This window comes from Pelophylax lessonae (genome assembly GCF_965119305.1).
Source record: "Pelophylax lessonae genome assembly, chromosome: 1".
Taxonomy (NCBI): Eukaryota; Metazoa; Chordata; class Amphibia; order Anura; family Ranidae; genus Pelophylax; species Pelophylax lessonae.
This window is the reverse complement of record NC_138768.1, coordinates 127,013,554-127,038,169: the sequence shown is the minus strand read 5'-3', so window position 1 is coordinate 127,038,169 and position 24,616 is coordinate 127,013,554. Positions and strand designations below refer to the sequence as shown.

General features: G+C 41.6%; 1 protein-coding gene across 1 annotated transcript in view; it reads right to left on the bottom strand.

Annotated features, from left to right (window-relative positions):
* The window catches only part of WDR41 (WD repeat domain 41), a 53,309-nt gene that overhangs the window by 20,591 nt on the left and 8,102 nt on the right, over nt 1-24,616 (bottom strand). The window contains exons 2-6 of the mRNA XM_082259216.1: nt 22,805-22,920; nt 14,702-14,750; nt 10,529-10,660; nt 8,715-8,777; nt 5,992-6,103 (exon numbers count right to left, since the gene is read on the bottom strand). Coding sequence (XP_082115342.1) covers nt 5,992-6,103; nt 8,715-8,777; nt 10,529-10,660; nt 14,702-14,750; nt 22,805-22,920 — 472 coding nt within the window. The remainder of the gene's footprint in view (nt 1-5,991; nt 6,104-8,714; nt 8,778-10,528; nt 10,661-14,701; nt 14,751-22,804; nt 22,921-24,616) is intronic.

The window sequence follows — 24,616 nt, the reverse complement described above, 5'->3', positions numbered from 1 at the left end:
AAAGAATTAAAAGTACCGTTGACATTAATGTTTTATTTGCTAAATGGATTGAATTCAATTTTTTTTTCTTTCCTTTTTTTTTTTGTTTTTTTTCTATTTATTTGTTAAAAAAAAAAAAAATTCAAAATAAAGCCGGATTAAAAAAAAAAAAAAAAAGAAAATCTGTGGAATGAGTTAAAGACTGCAGTCCACAAATGGACACCATCAAATTTAACTGAACTTGAGCAGTTCTGCAAAGAAGAGGGGGCAAATATTGCAAAGTCTAAATGTGCAAACTTAGCAGAGAGATGTATCCTAACAGACTAAGGGCTCTTTCACACGGAGCGGACCCATTGCGATCCGCTCCGGCACTTTTTTTTTTTTCACGGAGTAGATGACCATTGTGTCATCCACTCCGTATGTCTGCATATCATCCCATCCATTTGCGGATGATATACGGACATAATGTAAGTCTATGGGCATTGCGGATGTCAGCGGATGACACCGCTGACATCCGATTTTGCTTCCTTTCCGTTTTTTGAACGGAGGAAAAATAGGGTTCTGTTCCGTTCCAAAAAATGGAACAGAACTGAAAGGAAGAATATCAGATGTCAGCGGATGGTATTCCGCTGACATCCGCAATGCCATTGACTTACATTATGTCTGTATATCATCCGCAAACGGATGGGATGATATGCAGACATACGGAGCGGATGACACAATGGTCATCCGTTCCGTGAAAAAAAAAAAAAAAAAAGTGCCGGAGCGGATCGCAATGAAAAATAGGATGATTTGCGGACATACGGAGCGCCCGTGTGAAAGGGCCCTAAGGCTACATTCACACCTGAGCGTAGCGTTTTCGCGTGTTTTTTACCGCGATTTTTACCGCGATTTACAGGCGTTTTTAGTGCAGGCGTTTTTAGATTGAATAAAAACCAATGGAAAACGCCTGTAATCTGCCCAAAAAGAAGCTCATGTACTTTTTTGAGCATTGGGCGTTTTGCTTACAGCGTCAAAACGCTCAGATGTGAACAAGGGGTCATTGAAATGAATAGGATTTGTCTTGTTGGGCGTTTTGAGAGCTGATCCTAGAGCAGAAAAACTCCCCAAAAACGCCCCAAAACGCCTACATGTGAACGGAGCCTAAAGGCTGCAGTTAAACCAAAAGGTGGTTCAACTAAATATTGACACAAGGGGGTGTTCCTTTTCCCAGTGATTCTGTTTTATATTTAAAAAAAAAAAAAAAATTCGGACATGTTGGTATTATAACTTTCACTTGGATGTTATAAGTTGCACTAGTAAATACAGCTGGATAAAACAAAAAAATGTGTGTCTTTATTTCAGGCTGCAAAGCAACACAATATGGTTATATTAAAAGAGGGGTGATTATTTTCTATACCCACTGTACATGCAATAGTCTTAAAAGTATCCTCCAGAGAGACTTAAATTTCCTGCCTTACTCTGTACATAGGACCTTTAGGTACTTTTCCTATATGTGATCCTCAGTGGACTCTGCTTCCAAAATATGAACTTAAACTGTAACTCAACACAAATGTTTTCTTTAGTGTAGAGAGGGGAAAGTATTGTTTCTGGTGGCCAGATCTCCCTTCATTTCCTGCCCGGTTGACAAAACTATTACCTAGGTGAGAAATTAAAGAACATCTCCAAGAAGGATAGAGAGAGCAATGAAAAGCTAAGGTGTGGGTGCTTGCATTGTTTTCATGGTTACCTGTATCCCTCTTTACTCCCTGTCTTGGTGGCACAATGTCACCAGACAAGAAGTGGAAGAAAATCTTCCCAGCAACGCCAAAGAGAACTCTACACAAGGGTTCAAAATCCTCCCCACTGTATTCAAAACTTGGCTGAAGATATGCTTTAATTGCAGCTACTGCATCTTCCACCGTTTCCACTGACTAATACATTAAAAGTGTAAGTAAACTTCCAACCACTGTTTGTAGCTATAGGTAAGCCTATAATAAGGCTTACATATAGGTACTGTAAAAATCTCCTAAACTTGCAGCCTATAATGTACCTATAGGTAAGCCTATAATAAGGCACCGTTTAGGAGAGATTTACTGTATATGCAGCCAAAGACATCATCAGCAAATGCGCTCTGAAAGAATGACCACCCGTGCCGTTTCTTCAGAGCTCTGTGCCGTGACCAGAGGCCCCACACGCATGCACGAGAGTGACGTCACGTGGCTCCAGCCAGTCACACAGCCGGAGACCTAGAAGGAAGACGGGTGAAGATGGATGCGGCCTCTAGCATTTGTTTCCCACAATTGCAGGTCAGAAAAAAAAAAAAAGGCAGCATTTACTTCCTCTTCAAGCAAGCCGCAGTGACTAGCCACTAAAACGTTGTGGCCCTACATACACCTTAAAGTTGTAATAACCTAATTCACTTTTTCGAATGAATACTAAAATCAGATACAGACATACTGTAATCAGATACAGACATACTGTAAGTATGTAGTTATTTGTATAACTTTATTCCTGAATTTGTCTAAAATTTTCCTTGAACAAAAGTTTTTTGGTCTGTAACCAATATTTTCCTCATTGTATTATTTCTTGTGAGGCTTGGCAATGTTTAATGCTGGCCATATACTAGCCGAAAAATCATTCGAAAATCTGTCATTTGGTCTGTTTGTTCATTTTTCGTCCAGTTATTGGGCACAAATAGAAAAATGGTTTTAACTTTTCAGAGCTGAAAAGTTGAAGGAACAGTTTGGAAAATTCTGCCAAATGAACAATAAGAAGGTTAATGAGTTTCTCGCCCGAACTGTTTGCACTAGGTATATGTGACAAAACAAATGAAAAACAAATTAATTTATGTCCATTGAACGATTTATCGATGAGAATTTCGTCATTACATAGTTGAGGTTGGAAAAAAAAAAAAAAAAGACACCAGTCCATCCAGTTCAACCTATGATGTGTGTGTTTGCAGTTAACAGTACATCGTATACCCCTCTATGTTGTGGTTGTTTATGTGCCTATCTAATAGTTTTTAAAGCTATCGATGCTCCCTGCTGATACCACTGCTTGTGGAAGAGAATTCCACATCCTTACAGCTCTGACAGTAAAGAACCCTTTACGCAGTTTAAGGTTAAACCGCTTCTCTTCTAATTTTAGTGAATGGCCACGTGTCTTTTAGCCGTCATCTTAACAGGATTATGGACTAATACATGGACTATTCCTGATACTGGAGCAACTGAGCTTGATATGATTATTTTCCACCTATGTTTGTGAGTAGCCATTTTATATGTTACTTTAATAAAAAGCCTATTATTGAGGATAATGCGCTAGGTCGGTGCACCCTTTTTTTGTTTCTTTTTGCCTTTAGTACTGTTGGACTACCCCAGTCCTTTTTGGGCAGCAAGACCTTAGCCATCCGAGACGCCATTTGTGAGTCCCGTGGGGAGTGTGGTTGGGGAGCTTGGATTCTAAGCGCAGGAGAAGGGTGGTATCACCTTATTGTTTTGGAGTGTCTTTTTAAACTCCCTTCTTCACCAGAGAGAATAAGTTAAATGCTTTACATGATGGCAAAATCGTTTGCTCTCACAGCTGAGTGTTCAGTATTCGAAAATGAGTTTGAATGATTTTTCTGCTAGTGTATGCCCAGTATAACTTATTTATACAATGCTTTTTTTGCAAGATAACAGATTATTCTTTTACTAAACAAAAAAAATACATATTTACAAAAAATACATATTTAAAATTTTAAGTACCGTATTTATCGGCGTATAACACGCGCCGGCGTATAACACGCACCTAAATTTTAGGGCAGAAATTTCAGGAAAAAAGCTGAAATTTAAAATAAACAGCTTTGAACTCGGAACATTTTTTTAAAAATTAAATGTAGTCTTACTAGTGCCCACGAATGCAGCCTCATCAGCACAGTGTCCATACATGCAGCCTCGCCAGTGCCCATACATGCAGCCTCGCCAGCACCACCAGTGCCCATAATTGCAGTCTCGCCAGCGCAGTGCCCATACATGCAGCCTCGCCCGTGCCCATACATGCAGCCTCACCAGTGCCCATACATGCAGCCTTGCCAGTGCCCATACATGCAGCCTCGCCAGTGCCCATACATGCAGCCTCGCCAGTGCCCATACATGCAGCCTCGCCAGTGCCCATACATGCAGCCTCGCCAGTGCCCTTACATGCAGCCTTGCCAGTGCTCTTACATGCAGCCTCGCCAGTGCTCTTACATGCAGCCTCGCCAGTGCTCTTACATGCAGCCTCGCCAGCGCCGATAATTGCAGCCTCGCCAGCGCAGATAATTGCAGCCTCGCCAGCGCCCATTATTGCAGCCTCGCCAGTGCCACTAAAGAAATCACTTGTCCAGAAAGCATCCAGCGCCGAAAGGTAGAAGGAGGCGGGCGGCGCCAAGGAGAAGGAAGGACGCGCTGTTATCGGAAGTCCCGGCGCCTATGATTGACGTCGGCATAGGAGGCGGGACTTCCGATGACAGCGGTCCTCCCTTCTCCTCGGCGCCGCCCGTCCCCTTCTACCTCGCGCTGCCCGCCCCCTTCTACCTCTCGGCACTGCTAGTGCTTTCTGGACATTTTTTTTCTCATATCGGCGTATAACACGCACTGCTACTTTTTTCTCCATTTTTAGGAGGAAAAAGTGCGTGTTATACGCCGATAAATACGGTAATTCTAAAGACTTTTTTTTAAATACCTAACATGTTATACTTACCTGCTCTGTGCAATGGTTTTACACAGAGTGGCCCCAATCCTCTGCTTCTGTTTTCCCCCGCCGGCACTGTCCACTCCTACTCTTCTGCAAGTGCCCCCATAGAAAGTCGCATGCTATGGGGACACTCATGCAGTCACGTTCCTGAGCTGGGCTGTGTGACAGCAGCAGGAGCCAATCGCTCCCAGGAAGAGGAGTGAAGAGCTACAGCAGACAAGCACAGTACTGGATCAAGAATGAACTTAGGTAAGTGTTTAAGGGGGGGTGGGGGGGTCTGGGGGGAGATACGAGTAAAGGTTTTGTTACCCTAATGCAGAGAAAGTATTACGGCAGGAAAACTTTTACCTTTAGGGTCAGTTCCCACCACATGCAGTCCAGTGTGTTTTTTTCTGCATCAAAAACGCATGGATAGTAGGTTATATGGTTTCCAATGGTATAGTTCATACCAGTTCTTGGAGTTCCAGTCCTTTCCAGAAAAAAAAGTAGAACATGCTGCAAAACACATCAAAAACGCACTGGAACACACCGGAATGCACCAAAAACAAACGGGAACACACGTCCTTATTTAAGGTTAAGAAAAAAAGAGGGGGAAAATGCACTGGAACGCACCAAAAACACATCAAAAATGCGCATGCAGAAAAGCACCTGGAACGCATCTGGACTGCGTTTCTATGGTGTGAAATGGCCCTTAAAACCTCTTCAAGATAAAATACAACCAACATAAGTCCCTGCACTTTAAACCTGCAGCAATTTATCTTTTCTCCACTTAGAGTCTCTTAAAAAAAAAAAAAAAAAGAAGAAAAAAAAAAAAACGATACTTAACCTCTTGCTGTCCACGTAATGCATATTTGCGGTGGCAACGAGGGTGGGGTTTAACGCCCACACACCGCACATATGCTTCTATGGGCTGCAGAGAATTCTATGCTGTGAGTGCACTAAATGAACTCTCCCAGCAGAGTTCAAGCTGTCAGCTCTCGGTCTATACTAATGACTGAACACCAGTGGGATGGCTACCAATCATGTGACCAAATTGACAGTCAGGGGTTAAACATAACATGAATGCTTTCATAGCAGAGTATTTCTTTTGAAAATGCTGTGTTCTGGCTGCCATTCTAATTTAATTTCTTGAATATTTTATAAATGAGCTAATCTAGAACATGCATGCAAATCAAGAGATTAGACTTCACCCTAACTTCAGACTTGTTCCAGGTCATCGGAGGTATTAAAGTCAGAGGGTCATCACAAATGGAAGCATCCCGATCTCGCTTATATCAAGTTGATTGCTGAGGTTAAGAACACATTTGTTTTACAAACCTCCATCAGAAAAGAATCCCGTCTTCCCCAAGAATTTGAAATTGCGATTCCACAACTGGAGCTCAGACCCACCGGAAAGCCAGACATCCAAGCTCTGCACAACTATCAAGGTCTGTATTATAAAAGATAAGAAGACCGGATCATTACCTTTATAACATTTTATACCACCAACTGTACATGTTATCCGACAGAACAGAATACACAATAAAAATGAGAACCAACAGAAAAATGAGACAAATCTTTATGGAACTTGTAAGAATGTGGGGATTGGCCACTGCTGACTTGCCCTAAAGCATCCACCTTCCAAAACAAGCCAGAAAGGGTCTATTCCCACATTATCGTATTACCAGGGCTTTTTTTTTTTTTTTTTTTTAGCAGGAACGCAGAGAACGCAGTTCATGCACCTCCAGCACTTAATGTGTGTAATAGCAAGGGGTGTGCTGCAGGGTCTATTGGTGCTGGCTGCTGCGGGGATCTATTGTCACAGGTGGGTCCATTGTAGTTGGGGGGGTGGGGGGGATCTTATGTTGCTGGTAGGGATCTACTGTTGATGGAGAGGTCTACTCTTGCTGGCTGCTGGAGGGTCTATTGATGCTGGCTGCTGGGAGATCTGTTGTGGCTGCTAGGGGGGGGGGGGGGGTTAATGTTGCTGGGGTTCATCTTTAGTTGCTGGGTGTGGTATTTTGTTGTGGGTGGTCCATTGTTACTGTGTGGGGGGTTTATTGTTCTGTGGGGGATCTATTGTTGCGGGGGGTCTATTCTTGCTGAGGTGGGATCTATTGTTGCTGCAAGGATCTATTGTTGCTGGAGAGTCTATTGTTGTGTGGCGGATTTATTGTTGCTGGCTGCAGGGGATCTATTTTACTGCTTTACTGAAGAAAAGGGAAAATCTCCCTCTCCCCTTCTTTTCTTCCCGTTTCTAATTTGGCATACATCAATAGTTTCACTATGTATTTTTAACCTCTGACACAAAATTCCACTACTCTAACATTATATATATTAATGGTATATTTTATACATCTAGTTTTTTGCAATTCATATAAATTGTCGATTACTCAGACACTCCAATCACAAACAAGTATTCCCCATTATATAATTGTATTATATGATATTACATATTTTATTGTAACGCCATTATGATTAGTATGTCCAATATCTGTATAAAAAAATGGAGCATTGGCTTATTGGATCAAACAAAACCGCAACAGGTCTCCATTGACCACGGCCGCCAGTTTGCCCTTCTAAGCCTTTTTCCAAGATGGCACTGTCACGGCCTGAAGAAGGAGTGCATGCTCCGCAAAAGCATCGTCTATGCCTACGCATCCAAGAAGTGACTTCGCAACTGCCTGGCAGTGCGTTCCACAGACCCAGGAAGTGCCTGAATCCACCGATGCATCCAATCACGGGAACACAGCTTTCCACACCAAACAGGCACCCCTAGGATAGTGATGCTGAGGACCTAATCTACAGTGCTATATGCACGATTTTATTACCTTTGTGAGTAATACTCTTTTTAACCTCTTGCCGACCGCCGCAAGTACATATACTGCGGCGGTCAGCCCCTCACAGGCATGGGTACGTCACTAGCCTGTGAGGCTCTGGGGAGCGAGCGCACGCCGCCGGAGGCACGCTCTCACTCCCGCGCGGTCACGGACTCCCCCGCGCGTGTGACCGGCGGACCCGATGTCCGCCGGTCACTCGCGATCGTCGGGTGGAGAGGGAGAAAGGCAGGCGGCTGATGTAAACAAGCCGCCTGTCATTCTCCCCTGTGTAGAAACAGTGATCATTCTACTATATAGGACTGTTGATCACTGTTCCTACAGCTCAAGCCACAGCCAATCACATTTAGAATCACGCCCCTAGGGACACACATAACCCCTCCCTCTCAAAAAAAGTTACCCCCTTCACTACCAGTGTCATTTTACAGTAACAGTGCATATGTATAGCACTGATTACTGTAGTAATGTCACTGGTACCCCCAAAGGTGTCAAATATGTCAGTCAAGGGTCCGATCTGTGCGCCCCAATGTGGCAGTCCCGCAAAAAAAAAAAAAAAAAAAAAAAAAAATCGCAGATCGCCGCCATTACGCGTTAAAAAAAAAAAAAACACCAAAAATGACAAAAATCTTTCCCTTTGTTAGTAAACACAATAACTTTTGCGCAAACCAATCAAAATACGCTTTTTGCGATTTTTTTTACCAAACATATGTAGCATAAAACAAATTGGCCGAAAATGTTAAGAAATTTAGATTTTTGGGGAATTTCATATAAAAAAAATGTGAAAAATATTGTTATTTTTGCAAAATTTTCGCTCTTTTTTTGTTTATAGCGCATGATCAAAAAAATCGCACAGGTAATCAAATACCACCAAAAGAAAGCTCTGTTTGTGGGAAAAAAAGGACGTCAAATTTGTTTAGGTACCCCATCGCACGACCGCGCAATTGTCCGTTAAAGTCACGCAGTGCCGAATCGCAAAATACCCCCTGGTCAGGAAGGGGGTAAAATCTTCCGGGGCTTAAGTAGTTAACCTTTAATAAACTCATTACATGCTACACTTAGAAGGTGTTTGTGTTCTCTTCCCAGATATAAAGGAACTTGAAAAGATAATTTAATCCACCAACGCACCGCAAAAAAACTGGTCTCTACAGTGGCTGGCAGAAGCGCCCCAACTCGCAAAGACCTATTGTTTAAAAAAATGCAGATACAAAGCATATTTTAACTCACCTTTACAGTAGAATGGAAATCTGAAGTTTTTTGCCACTGCTGTCCACTTTCACAATCCCAAGCCTGACTTGAGCTATTAAGGAATGTTTTTTTAAAGGACGATTAGTCAATACATTTATTAAGATTCCTACAGAATTCACATCAAAAGACATAAATACGTAAGCCTTTATATGCTACTTGTTTTCTAGTTATATGAAGCAGAAAAAGAATGAAAAAGAAATAAATCAATAAATCAAAAAATGTGAAAAAAGTACCTGGACCAGTGGACCAGATGGTTGACATCCACAAGTTCTCAAAAAGTTGATCTCAGTTACTGCTCTGCCATGGTTCAAACTGGGGGTGTCGTTAACATTTCATTGACACCCCCTGCGTATCGCATATGGCAGTGTGAACTGGCAGATGTGCGTTTGTGATGCGGGAACAGGCTGCGAATTCGCAGCCTTCCCGCATCGCACAAGTGTGACCCGGCACTCAATAGGAAATCTGTCGTGATTTGGTATATTTTTTTTTATTATGTACTTATTATATAGAGAAAATAGAAAAATTAAAAAATGGTAAAAATATATAAAATTTAGTTGAGGTAAATAAAATTAAATATGCATATTGTGTAGTATTCTTTTTGCCAGCAGTTGGAGCTTTAGGCTTCTTTTAATGTGTTTTTTTTTTTTTTTTATTTATCTTAGTCACCTGTTCAGCAGCTCAAGTGAAAATATGGATACACACTTAAATGATTCATCACAATGGCTCCTCTGTAATTGGATGGCTAAGTTTGAGGTTTCAATTCAACAAAACAGTATCTCAAGGCTGGCTTCCATAGTGCTTTGAGAATTATTTATTTGATTAGTTGTAAAACAGATATTGTGTATCATTCTGCATTACTCTGTGTGCAGTAGTGAGCTGCGATGCATTAAAGTGCATTAGAACACACTATGCACAATTCCTTGTCTATGCGTTGGGATTGCATTGGACAACATTGTTCTGTTGTTGGGCTGTGTAAAAGGGCCCTTAATAACTGGCTTAATAACAGTGGATTGGTGTAAAGCAAATATGGCCCCCATATTACTTATATTATACTATAAGGTAAAAAGGTCTTCACCTGATAACTACAGGCCTTTCATTTTAACTTTTATAGCAGGGAAGATGTTTGAGGGATTTGTAGGGCTGCATATAAGAGTAGGTTACTAGGGGGGGATTTAATAAACTGGAACACCCAGAATTTGGAGAAGTTGTGCATATTAGCCAATCGCCTTCGAGCTTTAGCTTGATCAGTTAAGCTTGAAAAGGTAAAAGCTGAATTTATAAAGAAAAAAACAGATGAGAGGGAATATCCAGACATCATTACTGTAGAAGGAGTAGGAGTAGTTTTCACAGTGAGCAAGAGCAAATCCAAGGACATTTTTTCAGTGAAGTCTCTAAGAGATATATGGCTTCTCACAGAGTGCATCACAAGCTGCGTGCGGCAAGTCAGATAGAGCCAACCTCATTTCCTAATTGGAGGACATCTATCCATCCATCAGGATATTTTGTTATTCTCATCATCCTTTCAAGAACAAGGCCATTGCTTGCATCAGGGCTGAAGACTCTTGAGAGGAATACTGAGGCAGGGTTCTGTGACATTTTCAGGAAACTATGTACGTAACTCTGTTTGCCCCTCCGACCTGTCATCTGCCTGCACTGCATAGCGAAGCACAGAGACATTGTAATGACGACATCACAAGGTCTAAAATAAAGGAGTGTTCAATGTTAATGAATGGGGAAAGAATGAACCAGGGAAGACAAAACATAGGCAGATGAACCTTCAGCTTTAAGGATACAATTACGGTTTTATCAGATGATGCAGTAAGTATCAGGTTCGCCTTAACAAGGTGAGTTTCACTGGTGGGAAATACAGCTATAGCAGTAATCTTCTGAGTGTGACCGTGGAATTCAAAAAGGACTTCTCCAGTCTGAAAAGTAGTAGAAATATAGGATAGCATTATAATATTATAACATCACTGATACATAACTAAAAAATAAATAATAAAAAGATACAAAAAATAAATTCTTACTTCTGCTAATCCAACGACAGTTAAAAAGAATAAATACCTTTTTTGAATTCTCATCGGTTATATCTTATCTGGCACTGGATATGTAATATATGTACAGATCAGTGCCCATCAAAGCAGCCTCACCAGTGCCCATCAACGCAGCCTCACCAGTGCCCATCAGCACAGCCTCACCAGTGCCCATCAGCACAGCCTCACCAGTGCCCATCAGCACAGCCTCACCAGTGAACGGAGATCAGAGAGAGAAGAAGAAGAGGAGAGCTGGCTGGACCATCACACAGAGCAGGGATCGCCCACTGTGACATCTTTGATTCAAATTGCTTGGCGCCTGCAGTCACAAAGTCCCATCTCCTGGATCGGCTCCTTTGATAGACATCTCATGTCCCGGCATTGGACCTGCTGTCTATCAAAGGAGCCGGTCCAAGAGGCAGGACTTTGTGTGACTGCAAGAATCGCAAAATTAAAATAAAAGCTGTCACAGCAGGTGATCAGCAGGTGATCTCTATGTGATGACCTGGCCGGCTCTCCTCTTCCTCTCCTATCTCTTCCCCTGGCATATCCCTTGGAGAACGGCTCCCATTCAACCCCGCCTACCGGTGGCGCTCGTCCCCTCCCCCCCCTGTCGGAGGCAGCCCAACACTTAACGTTGAGCTTTTCCACTCGCCAAATGCGAGCAGGGGAGTGGAAATTTTGAGGACTGTTATACTCTATGGCCAAATATTTGTGGACACCCAAACATCACATCTATATGGCTTTTTTCAAGATTTTACATTGTAGCGTGTGGGAAATTTTGCCCAATTTCGTAAAAGAGCATTTTTAAAGTCATGTATGCTGGACAAGATGACAAGGCTCACACCTGGTGTTCCAATTCATCCCAAAAGCATTCAAAAGGGTTGAGGTCAGGTCCATGTACAGTTCATTGGAGTTTCTTCACATCAAACTCAACAAACCCTGTTTTTACAGAGCTGGCTTTGTGCCCAGGGGCAGAGCCATACTGGAACAGAAAAAGGTCCTTCACCAAACTGCAGCATTTACAGTACTATACTGCAAATACTTGAGTCTCACAGTTTGGAGGGGTGCCCACATACGTTTAACCATATGGATAGTTGTGATGGTCACAAACTTTTTGCCATAAAGTGTATTTATTTGGGCCCCCTTATGGTATTCAGCAATCTGTACACTATTGGTATTAAATAACAACTTGATGACCGCCTTATGTAGGAGTAAGGCACCAGAGCAGCTTTCCTGTGCCAGGTTACGTACCTAGTACGTGATCCACACTTCTAGGTAGGGGGCGCGCAACGGTGGGATGCTGGCTGTGCTGTGATTATTCACAGCACAAGCCGATCAGCGGTGCCAGCTCTGTACTGTCAGCAGGGATGTGCTGGTTTTTGTTTCCATGCAAAGCAGGAAATAAAAACTGGCAAATCCCTTAGTAAAAGCACCATACAATAAACATGCCAAGCACTGCTTGGCACAAATTTAAGCCTTTGATTGCCCAGATTAGATCATTAGTACAGTGACAGTGCATATTTTTAGCACTGACCACTGTATTAGTGTCACTGGTTTCCACAAATGGTCAGTTAGTGTCAGACTGCCTGCCATACTATCACAGTCCTGCTATAAGTCGCTGATCACCACCATTACTAGTATTATAAAAAAAAAAATTCCATTATATGTACTATAGTTTGCAGGCGCTATAACGTTCGTGTAAACCAGTCAATATACGATTATTGTGATATTTTTTTTTTTACCAAAATAGGTAGCAGAATACATATTGGCCTAAACTTATGAAGAAAGCTAATTTTTAACATTTTTTTTTTTATTAATTTTTTTTTGATAGCAGTGATTACAGAAAGTAAAAAATGTGTTTTTTTTTTCTTATTATTTTAGCGCAAAAAAATAAAAACCCCAGTGGTGATCAAATATCACCAAAAGAAAGCTCTATTTCGGGGGAAAAAATTATATAGATTTCATTTATGAACAGGATTATGTGCAATCATCAGTTAAAGTAATGGCGTGCCAAAAAGCAAAAAATGGCCTGGTTAGGAAGGGGGGTAAATCTTCTGGAACTTAAGTGGTTAAAAGTCATTATACTTATATATCTGGTACAGTATCTCACAAAAGTGAGTACACCCCTCACATTTTTGTAATTATTTTATTATATCTTTTCATGTGACAACACTGAAGAAATGACACTTTTCTACAATGTAAAGTAGTGAGTGTACAGCTTGTATAACAGTGTACATTTGCTGTCCCCTCAAAATAACTCAACACACAGCCATTAATGTCTAAACCGGTGGAAACAAAAGGGAGTACACCCCTAATTGAAAATGTCCAAATTGGGCCCAATTAGTCATTCTCCCTCCCCGGTGTCATGTGACTCATTACAAGGTCTCAGGTGTGAATGGGGAGCAGGTGTGTTCAATTTTGGTGTTATCACTCTCACTCTCTCATACTGGTCACTGGAAGTTCAACATGGCACCTCATGGCAAAGAAATCTCTGAGGATCTGAAAAAAAGAACTGTTGCTCTACATGAAGGTGGCCTAGGCTATAAGAAGATTGCCAAGACCCTGAAACTGAGCTGCAGCATGGTGGACAAGACCATACAGCAGTTTAACAGGACAGGTTCCACTCAGAACAGACCTCGCCATGGTCGTCCAAAGGAGTGGAGTGCATGTGTTCAGTGTCATATCCAGAGGTTGTCTTTGGGAAATAGACATAGGAGTGCTCTCAGCATTGCTGCAGAGGTTGAAGGGGTAAGGGGGTCAGCCTCTCAGTGTTCAGACCATACACCGCACACTGCATCAAATTGGTCTGCATTGCTGTCATCCCAGAAGAAAGCCTCTTTTAAAGATGATGCAAAGAAAGCCAACAGTTTGATGAGGACAAGCAGACTAAGGACATGGATTGCTGGAACCATGTCCTGTGGTCTGATGAGACCAAGATAAACTTATTTGGTTCAGATGGTGTCAAGTGTGTGTGTGGCAGCAAACAGGTGAGGAGTACAAAGACAAGTGTGTCTTGCCTACAGTCAAGCATGGTGGTGGGAGTGTCATACTGGGGAGCTACAGTTCATCGAGGGAACCATGAATGCCAACATGTACTGTTGCATACTGAAGCAGAGCATGATTCCCTCCCTTCTGAAACTGGGCCGCAAGGCAGTATTCCAACATAACGACCCCAAACACACCTCTAAGACAACCACTGCCTTGCTAAAGAAGCTGAGGGTAAAGGTGATGGACTGGCAAAGCATGTCTCCAGACCTAAACACTATTGAGCATCTGTCGGGCATCCTCAAACAGAAGGTGGAAGAGCGCAAGGTCTCTAAATCAGTGCTGGAAGCCCAAATCAACTATTTACATATGATTTTTTTTTTTTTTACTGTGCATTCTTCTTTATAACATCTCGGGTATGATAAAGTTTGAAACACAAAATCATAAATTATAATATAATAAATAACTATAAATAAGTTAAAATATATATATATATATATATATATATATATATATATATATATATATAAAAAAAGTACAGTAAAACTGCAGAAAAGGGCACTGGGGGCAAACCCATGTCAATTTATTTTGTAATGTAATCCAATAGGATTACAATATATCAGTGTGTTTGTGTGTTTTACTAATTGAATTTGCCGCCGGTTCCACCCCCCCCTGCGAGCGTCACGTCGCAGGAGACGGAAGCAGGGGCTCACAGTATCGGGCGGAAGATCCGGCCGCCGTATGCTGCAGGGACACATCTCGGGATCCCGGGGACAAGGTAAGTAACCTCTACCAGGATCCAGCGATGGTCCCTGGCGGTACCCCGAGTGTGGCTCGGGGTTACCGCTAATGGCATTAAAATTTAACCCCGAGCCACACTTGGGAATACCGCTGAGGAGGTTAATAAAGTTTACTAGGTCAAGACAGCAAATATAGGTTGAATACCTGAAGATCCCACACCATGACTGATCCATCATCACTAGCGGAGGCAAACCTATTAAAAAATACAGAGAAGGTCATTAAGTGGGGTCTGAAATAGTAACCATATCAATGATCTTACAATAAAAAAAAGCTACAAAGTCTGCTGCCTCTAAAACAATAAAAATAGTAATAATAAAAGTAGATCCAAAGCCATTTCTCCACTTTTTGGTTAGACCTCATCCACATGGTGCAAACATAAGTGTGTTTGATTACCTGCACAGGGATGTACAGGTGTTCCATGCGTCCCAGTGCAGGCAGTCCTATTGCTGTCAAATGGGATGCAATGGCTGCATGGAAACAGCCGCTGCTCCCAGTTGCATGGCCCTGAACACATCCCTTAAAATCCCTGTCATGTTTTTACTGCTGCTGAGATCCCCTGTATTTGCTCATGTGACCATTGTCACCAAGACAGAAAATGAGAGAAAAACACAAATTTTGTATTGCAAGTAGGAAGACAATTAGAGTACAAAATCTTCAATAAAGCCCAGTACACATGGGCCAAATGTTGGGCGACATCGGCTTTTTCAATAAAAACTGTCTGACATTCAGCCCATGTGTATAGCAGCCAGTCCGACAGAAGCTGGATGTTCAGCCGACTTCTGTCGGACGAGCATGCTGGAAAACCTGCAGCCAACCAGCTCCAGACCAGCGCTCTCAGCCAATGGGTGACTGGTGGCGGGGGGGGGGCTTGTCCCCCTGTCAGAACACAATAACACAGCAAGGGAGATCGCTGTACTAACATCAGATTGTTAGTACAGCAGATTCGACTGGAGCTGTAAATGATTTTTTTCATTCAACCCGCTGGGTTAAACGAAAACAAATAAAAAATAAAAATAGTAGTGTGTACTAGGCTTAAGAACACTGGTTTTGGCGATAACTGTCTGTTGATTTGCTCTTACTTTAGTGAACTTTCCTAACTTCCTGTTGTACCTCTGAGACAGGAAGGAAACAGATAAAATTAAACTTAAAAAAAAAAACAGTTTTGTCTTTAGATACACCTAGTATCATTGATTAAACATTCTATTTTCTATTTAGAGAGTGGATATTTACCCCTGTAGGACTGTCGGATAACATAATTTAAAAAAATTGCCTGCCTGCAAATGAAAACAAAATTGCAGAGCACTGCATTTCAGCTCTAGTTTGCAGCCTTAACTAAATTTTGTATAACTTGTCCTCTAGACAAAGAAGGTTAGTACACACAAAACTGACTACACAGCCAGGTACAGTGACCTGATCATGTTAAAAAAAATGGGAATCTATTGGTTGCCAGATCAATAGGGCTATGTGGTAAAAGAGAAGTGTGGGGTTGGGGTGATTGCATATTTAGAAAGGGGTGCAAATATGTTGGTTTGCCGGCGCTACCACAATGCACAATGGATAAAAACCTTAAAACCATATACATGTGCCGTGCAAAGTATGTTGAGTAAGTCCAATTAATTGAAACTTAAAAAAGTGCACAGTGCATTAAAACGAATTGATGTGGTCCTGCAAGGAGCCAAGGGGCCACATCATGTAATAAAGGTGCCAACGTGCTAGGACAAGTAGTGATACCTGTAGATGGTACTAATAAGTGTTCCACTAAAAAAAACAGATTACTCTAGAGTGAAAGATTTTATTTAGATTTGCGAAAAAGTTGTACCAGTAATATTGTGGGAGGTGTGTGCTCACAGGATATGGCGTGCTGGTGAAGCCGGTGCTAATACCCGTGGCCCCCCACTAGGTAAAAAGCACTTACCGCATGGACTGCCTGTGGTCCAAATTGGACATCTATCCTGGTTCCCACTCTGTTTTCTCACTGGTGTGTGACGTAGCAAGACACGCGTCACACGTCACTTCCGGTAGCAGTGGTTCCGGACCGTGGAACGCAGAAGCGCTTAGGCGACCAGACCCTGCACATTGACGGTGAACTTCCTAACTGTGAGTGGATATGTTTTGTGCTTTCTTACCTTAACTATACTACGCAATGGGAGATATGCTTTTAGCACAAGCTCATCACACACAAGTGCCTGGACATCTGTGATGTGACGTGAAGTAGTATGCAGTGTTGTTTTTTTCTGCTCATGCCTGGCTATGTCCAATAGGCTTTGTTTTGTACGTTTTATCTTTAACCACTTCGCGACCACCCGCCGCCTATTTACTGCGGCAGGGTGGCTCGGGCAGGCAAAACAACGTAACCTACGTCGCTCGCCTTAGAGGAGCTGGGGGGCGAGCGCGTGCCGCCGCCCGCGTGCTCACGCCCCCGATCGTCAGTGGGGAAGCCGGCACGTGTGTCAGGCGGCTCCGATTGCCGACAAAAATATGAAGGGTATACTCACTTTTGTCAGATACTGTAAATATATATAAAATAAATAGAGTTCCACTTTAAAAAATAAAAAAATTCTGTTTATTGTACCTTGCAGTTATTGAACCTTAAATTTTTCTATATTTTATTTTTAGCATACACTTTTGCTGAGTTCTCGAACCACTTAGTGTAGTTAGTTACTTTGAATCCATTATGTGTGACCCTCTATTCCAGGTCAATTTTCCCCAGATTAAATAGATATTGGATATGGTGGTTAAGGATCACCAAGGCATTTCAATTCTCTTTTTCATCTGAGCCGAGCCGTCCTCAGGGAATGGGACTGCTTTTATTATATCCCCCTTTCTGCTCCTATTAAAAGGAGAAACTGTGCTGATGATAGACATTTGTTGCTGTAACTACACCTTCTAATGCCTTCTCCCTGGGCTATTGATTTCCTCGTTTGCTGCTGGATTGACAGGTGAGCACCAAAAGAACACAAGTCTCAATATTTTGCATTTTCTTTAGGACAACAGCATCATTTCTATTGATCTTTTAAGCCTTTGTAATTGCTTTTTCTTTTGAAAAGCAGCAATTCTCAACACGAAATCTGCAGTTTTCACAAAAGTAAAATACCAGGGAAAAAAAGCCCATTTTTTTTGGTTTGTCGAAGAAGTCCACATTTGTCAAGGTTACTGCAAATAACCAGATGTGGTGAATTGACTCTTATTGGATTTGCTGTTGATAAAGATGGATATGTTTCCTAAAATCTATTGCCAAGTATATGATGCGGTTTACAAATAGGTTATTGTGTTGTAGCATGTACTGAATGATATAATCACCAGAGTCATAAAACTGAAAAATGAATGAATGTGATGGAAAGTTGCAGTTAACTGTAAAAAAAAACGCAGTAAAGATCAAGTGAATCAGTGGGATTGTATATACCAAAAGGAGTGGAGGATTTTCTGCTGGCAAAGTGAAGGTTACTTTACAATGTAAGCCAAACAGCCAAAACATTATGACCACTGACCGCTAATGTTTATAACATTAATTACTGTGTGTGTTAGATTAGGCAGCAAGTAAACATGTTGTCCATAAAATTGATGTAAAAAAAAATGGGCAAGTATAAGGATTTGAGCGACTTTGACAAAGGCCAAATTGTAATGGCTTGACAACTGGGTCAGAGCAGCGCCAGGACTGCAGCTCCTGTGGAATGTTCCCGATCTACAGTGGTCAGGACCTACCAAAAGTGGTCCAAGGAAGGAAGAACGGGGACAGGTTCATGGGCGGCCATGGCTCAATGATGCACACTCGGCCAGTGTTAGCCAGTCCAATAGAAGAGAGATACTGTAGCTCAAATTACTGAAAAGTTGATGCTGGTTCTGATAGAAAGGTGTCAGAACACACAGAGAATCACAATTAGTAGGACATGGGACTGTGTAGCCACAGACCGGTCAGGATGCCCATGCTGACCCGTGTTCACAGCCAAAAAGGCCTACAAATGGGCACATGAACATCAGAACTGAACCACAGGGATGGCATGGTCTGAGGAATTCTAGAATGGTTTGAGGCACAGAAAAAAAAAAATTTGATGTGTTGACTTGGCCTCAAAATTCACCAGATCTCAATCCAATAAAGCATCTGTGGGATGTGCTGGAAAAACAAGTCCGATCCGTGAAGGCCCCACCTTGCAACTTATGCCTCGTTTCCACTGAGCAGAAGGGTTCGGGTCGGTACAGTTTGGAAGGGTAGGAATGGTCCAGCCTATTCAGGTGAGCGTTTCCACTGCAAGTCGGACCGCCAGGGGCCATGTGGGGTTTACACCAAATGCCTTTTGACGTAAGCATTGAGGTTTTCCTGTCCGCCAATCAGTAGCTCCGCCCTAACCGTACCGTACCATTTCCTACATCTGAAGGAGGACCAGGAATGGTGCGGTTTGGTTCGGTTGTATGGGCCACTTTCATAATGGAAACACTCAAAATAGCGTACCGAACCAACCCGAACCGATCAGCTCAGTGGAAATGAGGCATTACAGAACCTAAAAGATCTGCTACTGATGGCTTAATTCCCGATACCACGGCATACCTTCAGAGGTCTAGTGGAGTCCATGCCTCGATGGGTTATTGAGGGTATTCATAATGTAATGGCTGATTGGTGTATATGTTAGTTAAGAAGGTAAACCTGTGTTAAATTTTAATACTCAATCAAGCACAGAGAAAATTAAAGAGACGTTGTCACTTTGTCTATTCAGGGCAAAGTTTCTGCACGCAGATCAAATCCCATATGTCTAAGATCCAGTGTTGATTGGGTTCAGACATGGGGGCGGTGTGTGGGACAGGCAATTGGCCACTCAAGCCTAAACACTGCCATATAGCCAAAATATAGTACTCTTCATATTCTTTTAGGGAGGGTTCCAACAAAATGAGGGGGGTGGTGAGAGAGCGAGGCAGGCTAAGAATAGACGCCTAGCGTATGTTTAGGTGGCCTGTGTGTGCACACACTTTATTTACCCCTGAAATTATGGTGTTTCTTTATAAACTGGATTTGGCATATGTTTAGGCTTGCTTCACACCAATACATGTGCAACTGACCACATGCATTTTTAGAGTGTTCCTGTGCGTCACATGTAGGGCAGCACATTCATTTCAATGGGCTTCCCTGTGTATGAGAAATGCGGAACAGAAGTCACTGACTCTTTTCCAAAAATGAGCCACACTGAATCGCATGGTGCTGCAGCATGACGATGAAGATGTGCACATTTGTAGATTACAAATTAAAAACCCATGCACAAATGCCTGTATAAATGCAACAAAGTGACTAAAAAAATGACCAAAGAAGCTCAAGTGTGAATGGATGGGATGGAAGAGAGTAATTATATCAACAGCCATGTGAGAAGTAAGGATGCTGCTCAGGTCAGCTATTAATCAGTAGGCAATCGGTCCAAAAATGTTATTAGCCAGGCCAACTTTGCACCCTCCACTTTAATCAAAAGGGAGACACCTTCTAGAACAAAAATATTTTTTTAAGCAAGAGGCTGCAACCCCTACCATGATCCTTAAGTGTAACCTGGGAAATATAGGTGCATTGGGAATATTTAAAGCTCAGAATAAATTAAAGGACGTAAGGTTTCTGAATGTTGCCCTGGCTAGCACAAGTAACTTACTAACTGGTTTCACATGTTGCTGGAATTGCCGTCAGCTTTTCCACATTCCATGTTGTTTCAGACAGGAGTCACAGTTTATGGGATGTTTACTGTTGGTAGATATTTGCAGATATTTCCTCAAGAACCCCAAACACATTATTAATGAAGGACAGGTATGAAATCTTACCTTTTTAAATGCCCCCAGAGGGTGAAGCTTTAGGCTTATTTTCACCTTGTTAAAAAAGGCGTTTACACAGCTCAATAGCTCAGGCTAAAATTTACACACACAAGTGAATGAGTCAGAGCCGAGTCTACCCCTCACCTTTCTTTCTGTATGGCATCATAAAGTAGAGAAATATTGCTGCTGTGTTATGACAATCCTGTGTCCAGGATGAAACATCCACACAAAATACAAACACACACATAACATTACATTTGGAGTAGGTCTTAGCCTGCTTTCAATATCTGGATCCTACAATTTTCAGGCTTAATTGGATCAAGAGCTGCCTGTATTGCTCACAACCACCAATAAAATAACACAGTCTATTCTAGACTAGAAAACAGTAATACATGAAGAAGAGAGGATAGCCTTGCTATATTGCTGTATCAGCATGATTAATTATACTAACCATGACCTGGATCATTATGACCTTCATAGTCGCACGTCAGCGAGGAATTAAACAGATGCAATTTTAAAGGTTGGTACAGGATTCATTTAGTATCTTAAAAGTCAATCAGAGCAAATGTTCAAATCACTGATTTACTTTTCTACCGGTCTAGATTGAGAACATGAAGATCCCTTTTCAAAGCTTGCAGTAAGATTTTATCAAAGCACTTGAAGCATGAAACTATTTAATGAGGTGGATGAGAACACCCAAGTGTACATACTGAGTAGGCTCACCTCCTCTGCCACTAGAGGTAACTGACTAATGTAACTACTAAACCTAGAAAATCGGGAGAACAAATAAAATTAAAAAATTACAGGTAATGTACAGAAGTTGTACAAGTAGCTTTTTCAGAAACCACATACAATTAATTTGCAATTTTATTCAATAGTGAATGCCGGAATAATGCTGGAAGTATGTAGGAGCTTTGGCAGAAACACAACTTCTGATTTTCATGGTTACCTTTTGCAGACATGAATACCTGGACAATCTAGATATTTCTATAGCATTAAAGATCCAAATACTTGTACCATACATATGCCATAGCTGCACTGTGCACTAGATACTACATCGTGAAAATGGCATTCCGGAGTCAGGACATTTATGAAATGTGTTTTTGGTCAAACATGCCAATTATTACTTCTGTTAGCTAGCTACCAAAATCTTAATGTTTCTGATTTATAGCTAAACTTATAGGAGACATATAGTCCAAACGTTTCACTTTTCCACCTTCTTCCTACCCCCTTCTTCAACTTTTGGCACTTGTTGCCTAGACTTCGCCACCTCCTCCTCTTTGCCTGCAGCCTTCTGAGACATGTCACGGGTCCGAGAAGGCTGTGGGACGATTCACAAAGCACAGCGCAAGTCACGCATGTGCAGTGGAAAGCTGGCTGTGAAGCCGTAGGGAGTCTAAACTAACCAAACATGCCGGCGCTAGGGACCCAAAGACCAGCAAAGAACCAGCTCAAGTGAGGACAGAGCTGGATCCTTGGACAGGTAATTGTCCTTTTATTACAGTATATGTAGCTGCCGACTTTTACATTTCTTTGTTTCTAGGGTGAAGATCCTCTTTAAAAGGGATAAATGTGATGGCTGCATTAGTTTTTATTTTTTTAGGCTTTTTAGCTTTATTTTTCACCTACTGATCATCAAAATAAGAGTTTCCCGTCTTGGGGTGGCTCCACTCTATTGAGGAGCAATGAAGACACCTTTGGACAGCAGCATTGTCAATGTGGGGAGAGGGCAGTTGTAGGCCCTATTTCCTACTTGCAAATGGAGCCGTTAGCAATTAGATGTAGGAGATCCAGCAGGAGTTTCCAACGATTAGCTTCAGGCAGAACCCTCATTGAAAGCAATAAGAGGCTGACAGTTTCCACAGATATTTGTGGGCACTCACATGTAATTGCTTAAGCAGCAAATACCTGAAAACGATTGGCCTTGCTTGCATCCAGGGCCAATCATCCTCAGGTAGTTGCTGTCTGAGTGGCTGAATGCACTGGCAAACTTAGACGAACTTGACTACCATTAAAGTTAAAACTAAACCTAACACCTTTTAATCAGTTAGAGCAAACTTTTTTTTTTCTTTTGGGATAAGGGTTTTACAAGAATAAAAGCTGATCATTGCAAGCACCTTTGTCAATGTTAAATGGTTTGTCTCCACACTAACTTCCACTTTTGCTGGACAGCTTGGTCTGTTAAAGGAAGCTGAAAAAAAACAGACTAACTGAATAGATCCCCGGGCAAAAATAAAGCCACTGTGACTTAATAAACAATATGGTTTGATGTCATTAGTGTGCGGCCTCCTCTTCTTTATTAGCTGTTGGATATTTAGACAAGCTCCACACACACTGGATGAAAAGCTAACCTTCTCAGGCTAAAATACCTTCCTTGTATGTATCTCATCTTTGACATGTGTGGTCCTACAATTCTGTGGCTTTTATAAACAGCACAGTAACACATCAACCTTTACAAGTATTTCCTACCTGTTGTCATCCACTTGCACAAGGAAACGCACTATATCATGGTGACCTTTTAATGCTGAAAGCTCAGTGTATGGATTCTGGATCTGTTCTTCTCCAATGTTCAACACTGTGGTCTTCTACAATTGAATATAAAGAATTAAAAAAAAAAAAAAATGTAAAATGTTAATTTTTCCATGAACATAGGGTAAGTCAATGGGAACACCTTTTCTGGTGAAAACTGACATTTCATTAAATTCTATTGGCCACAGCACAGTTAATGTGGTGGACTACGTTGCACTATGCTGCATAGAAAAAAGTACTGTCTTACCTTTTTCTGCGAGCACCACTGCATCACATTGGTATGAGCGGAGCTGACTGTAAACAACTTCAACTGCCTTGCCTTGCATTGGGACAGCGCTGGGAGAGGCTGACCAGAGCAGCCCCAATGCATCTGGTCTGGCCATAAAAGGTGATCAGCTTCTAGCTTTCATTTTCATAGCTTCAAGTGGAACTTTGATTTAAAAAAAAAAAAAAAGCGAAATTGTTAACGAGAAGATTGTTCTTTTTCATGCAGAATAGACATCCTATGCCTCTTCTGCATTAAAGTGATTGTAAACCTCAGACATGAAATATGAAAAAAGCATATCCTTCTACAAACAGGTCATATAAAAAATACATCACATTTGGAAAAAGCTCTATAATGATACCACGGATGGAATAATAGGGAGCAGTATAATAAACGCAATTATCATCATCCTAATAGATTGTGCCCGACATGTTTCGTGGGGTCTGACCACTTCCTCAGGGGCTTCACAGAGTGTTTTTTTATATAGAGAGCTTGATTTCGCATCTAATTTTGGAAAGAAAGGAAAAATTACAAAATATACGTTCAAATAATAGCAACATGTGATACAGCAAAGGTGCATTTCCAACACTGTGTGGGAAATGCACCTTTACTGTATCACATGTTGTTGAATCAAGCTCTCTATATAAAAAAAGACTCTTTAAAGCCCCTGAGGAAGTGGTCAGACCCCGCGAAACATGTTGGGCACAATCTATTAGGATGATGTTTATTGCGGTTATTATACTGCTCTCTATTATTCCATCTGTGGTATCATTATAGAGCTTTTTCCAAATGTGTTGTTTTTCTTATATGACCCATTTGTATGTTTTTTTCATGATTTTATGGTCATTTAATAAATCTGTATTATATATTTAAGACTGATATTTCCAGTTTATGTCCAGTATTTATGGTACCATCAAAGTCCATTATGCCTCCATTCTTTTTTCTATATATACACAGATCAGGACGTAGGTACCTCTTTAGACAATTTTGACACTTTGGAATTTAAATATCCTTCTATAGTGTGTACATGTTTTTATCCAGAGCACTAAGTAGTGCCATTTCTGTCTCCTGCATCATTCCTCTGCTATCTGCATGAATCACCTTAGAAAGGTTTTCCCGACACCAAGAGAAAAAGGTGACATGGGAGGGAGCTTCAGCACACAGCCTGTGATTGACAGCTTTAGCTCTGTTCCTGTGTGCAGGAGGTTTGTCCCTTCCCTCCAATCAGCTCTTAGCTCTCCTCACCGAGCCCCCGCTTTCTGAAAGCTCAGACAAGCTGTGTAAATTCTGAACTTTGTATGGCGGTTCATAAGAACTGGCTGCAGATAAAAGACAAACCGGTACAACCTATGTAGGAGGATTTGTTTAATTTCTGTGCATTACTGGAGGCCAGTCATTTCCCTGGATATGTGTAAAGGTTTACAACCACTTAAATGTTCCCTACCTGCCTGTCCACACTGATAGTGACATTGTGCCAGCAGGGCTGC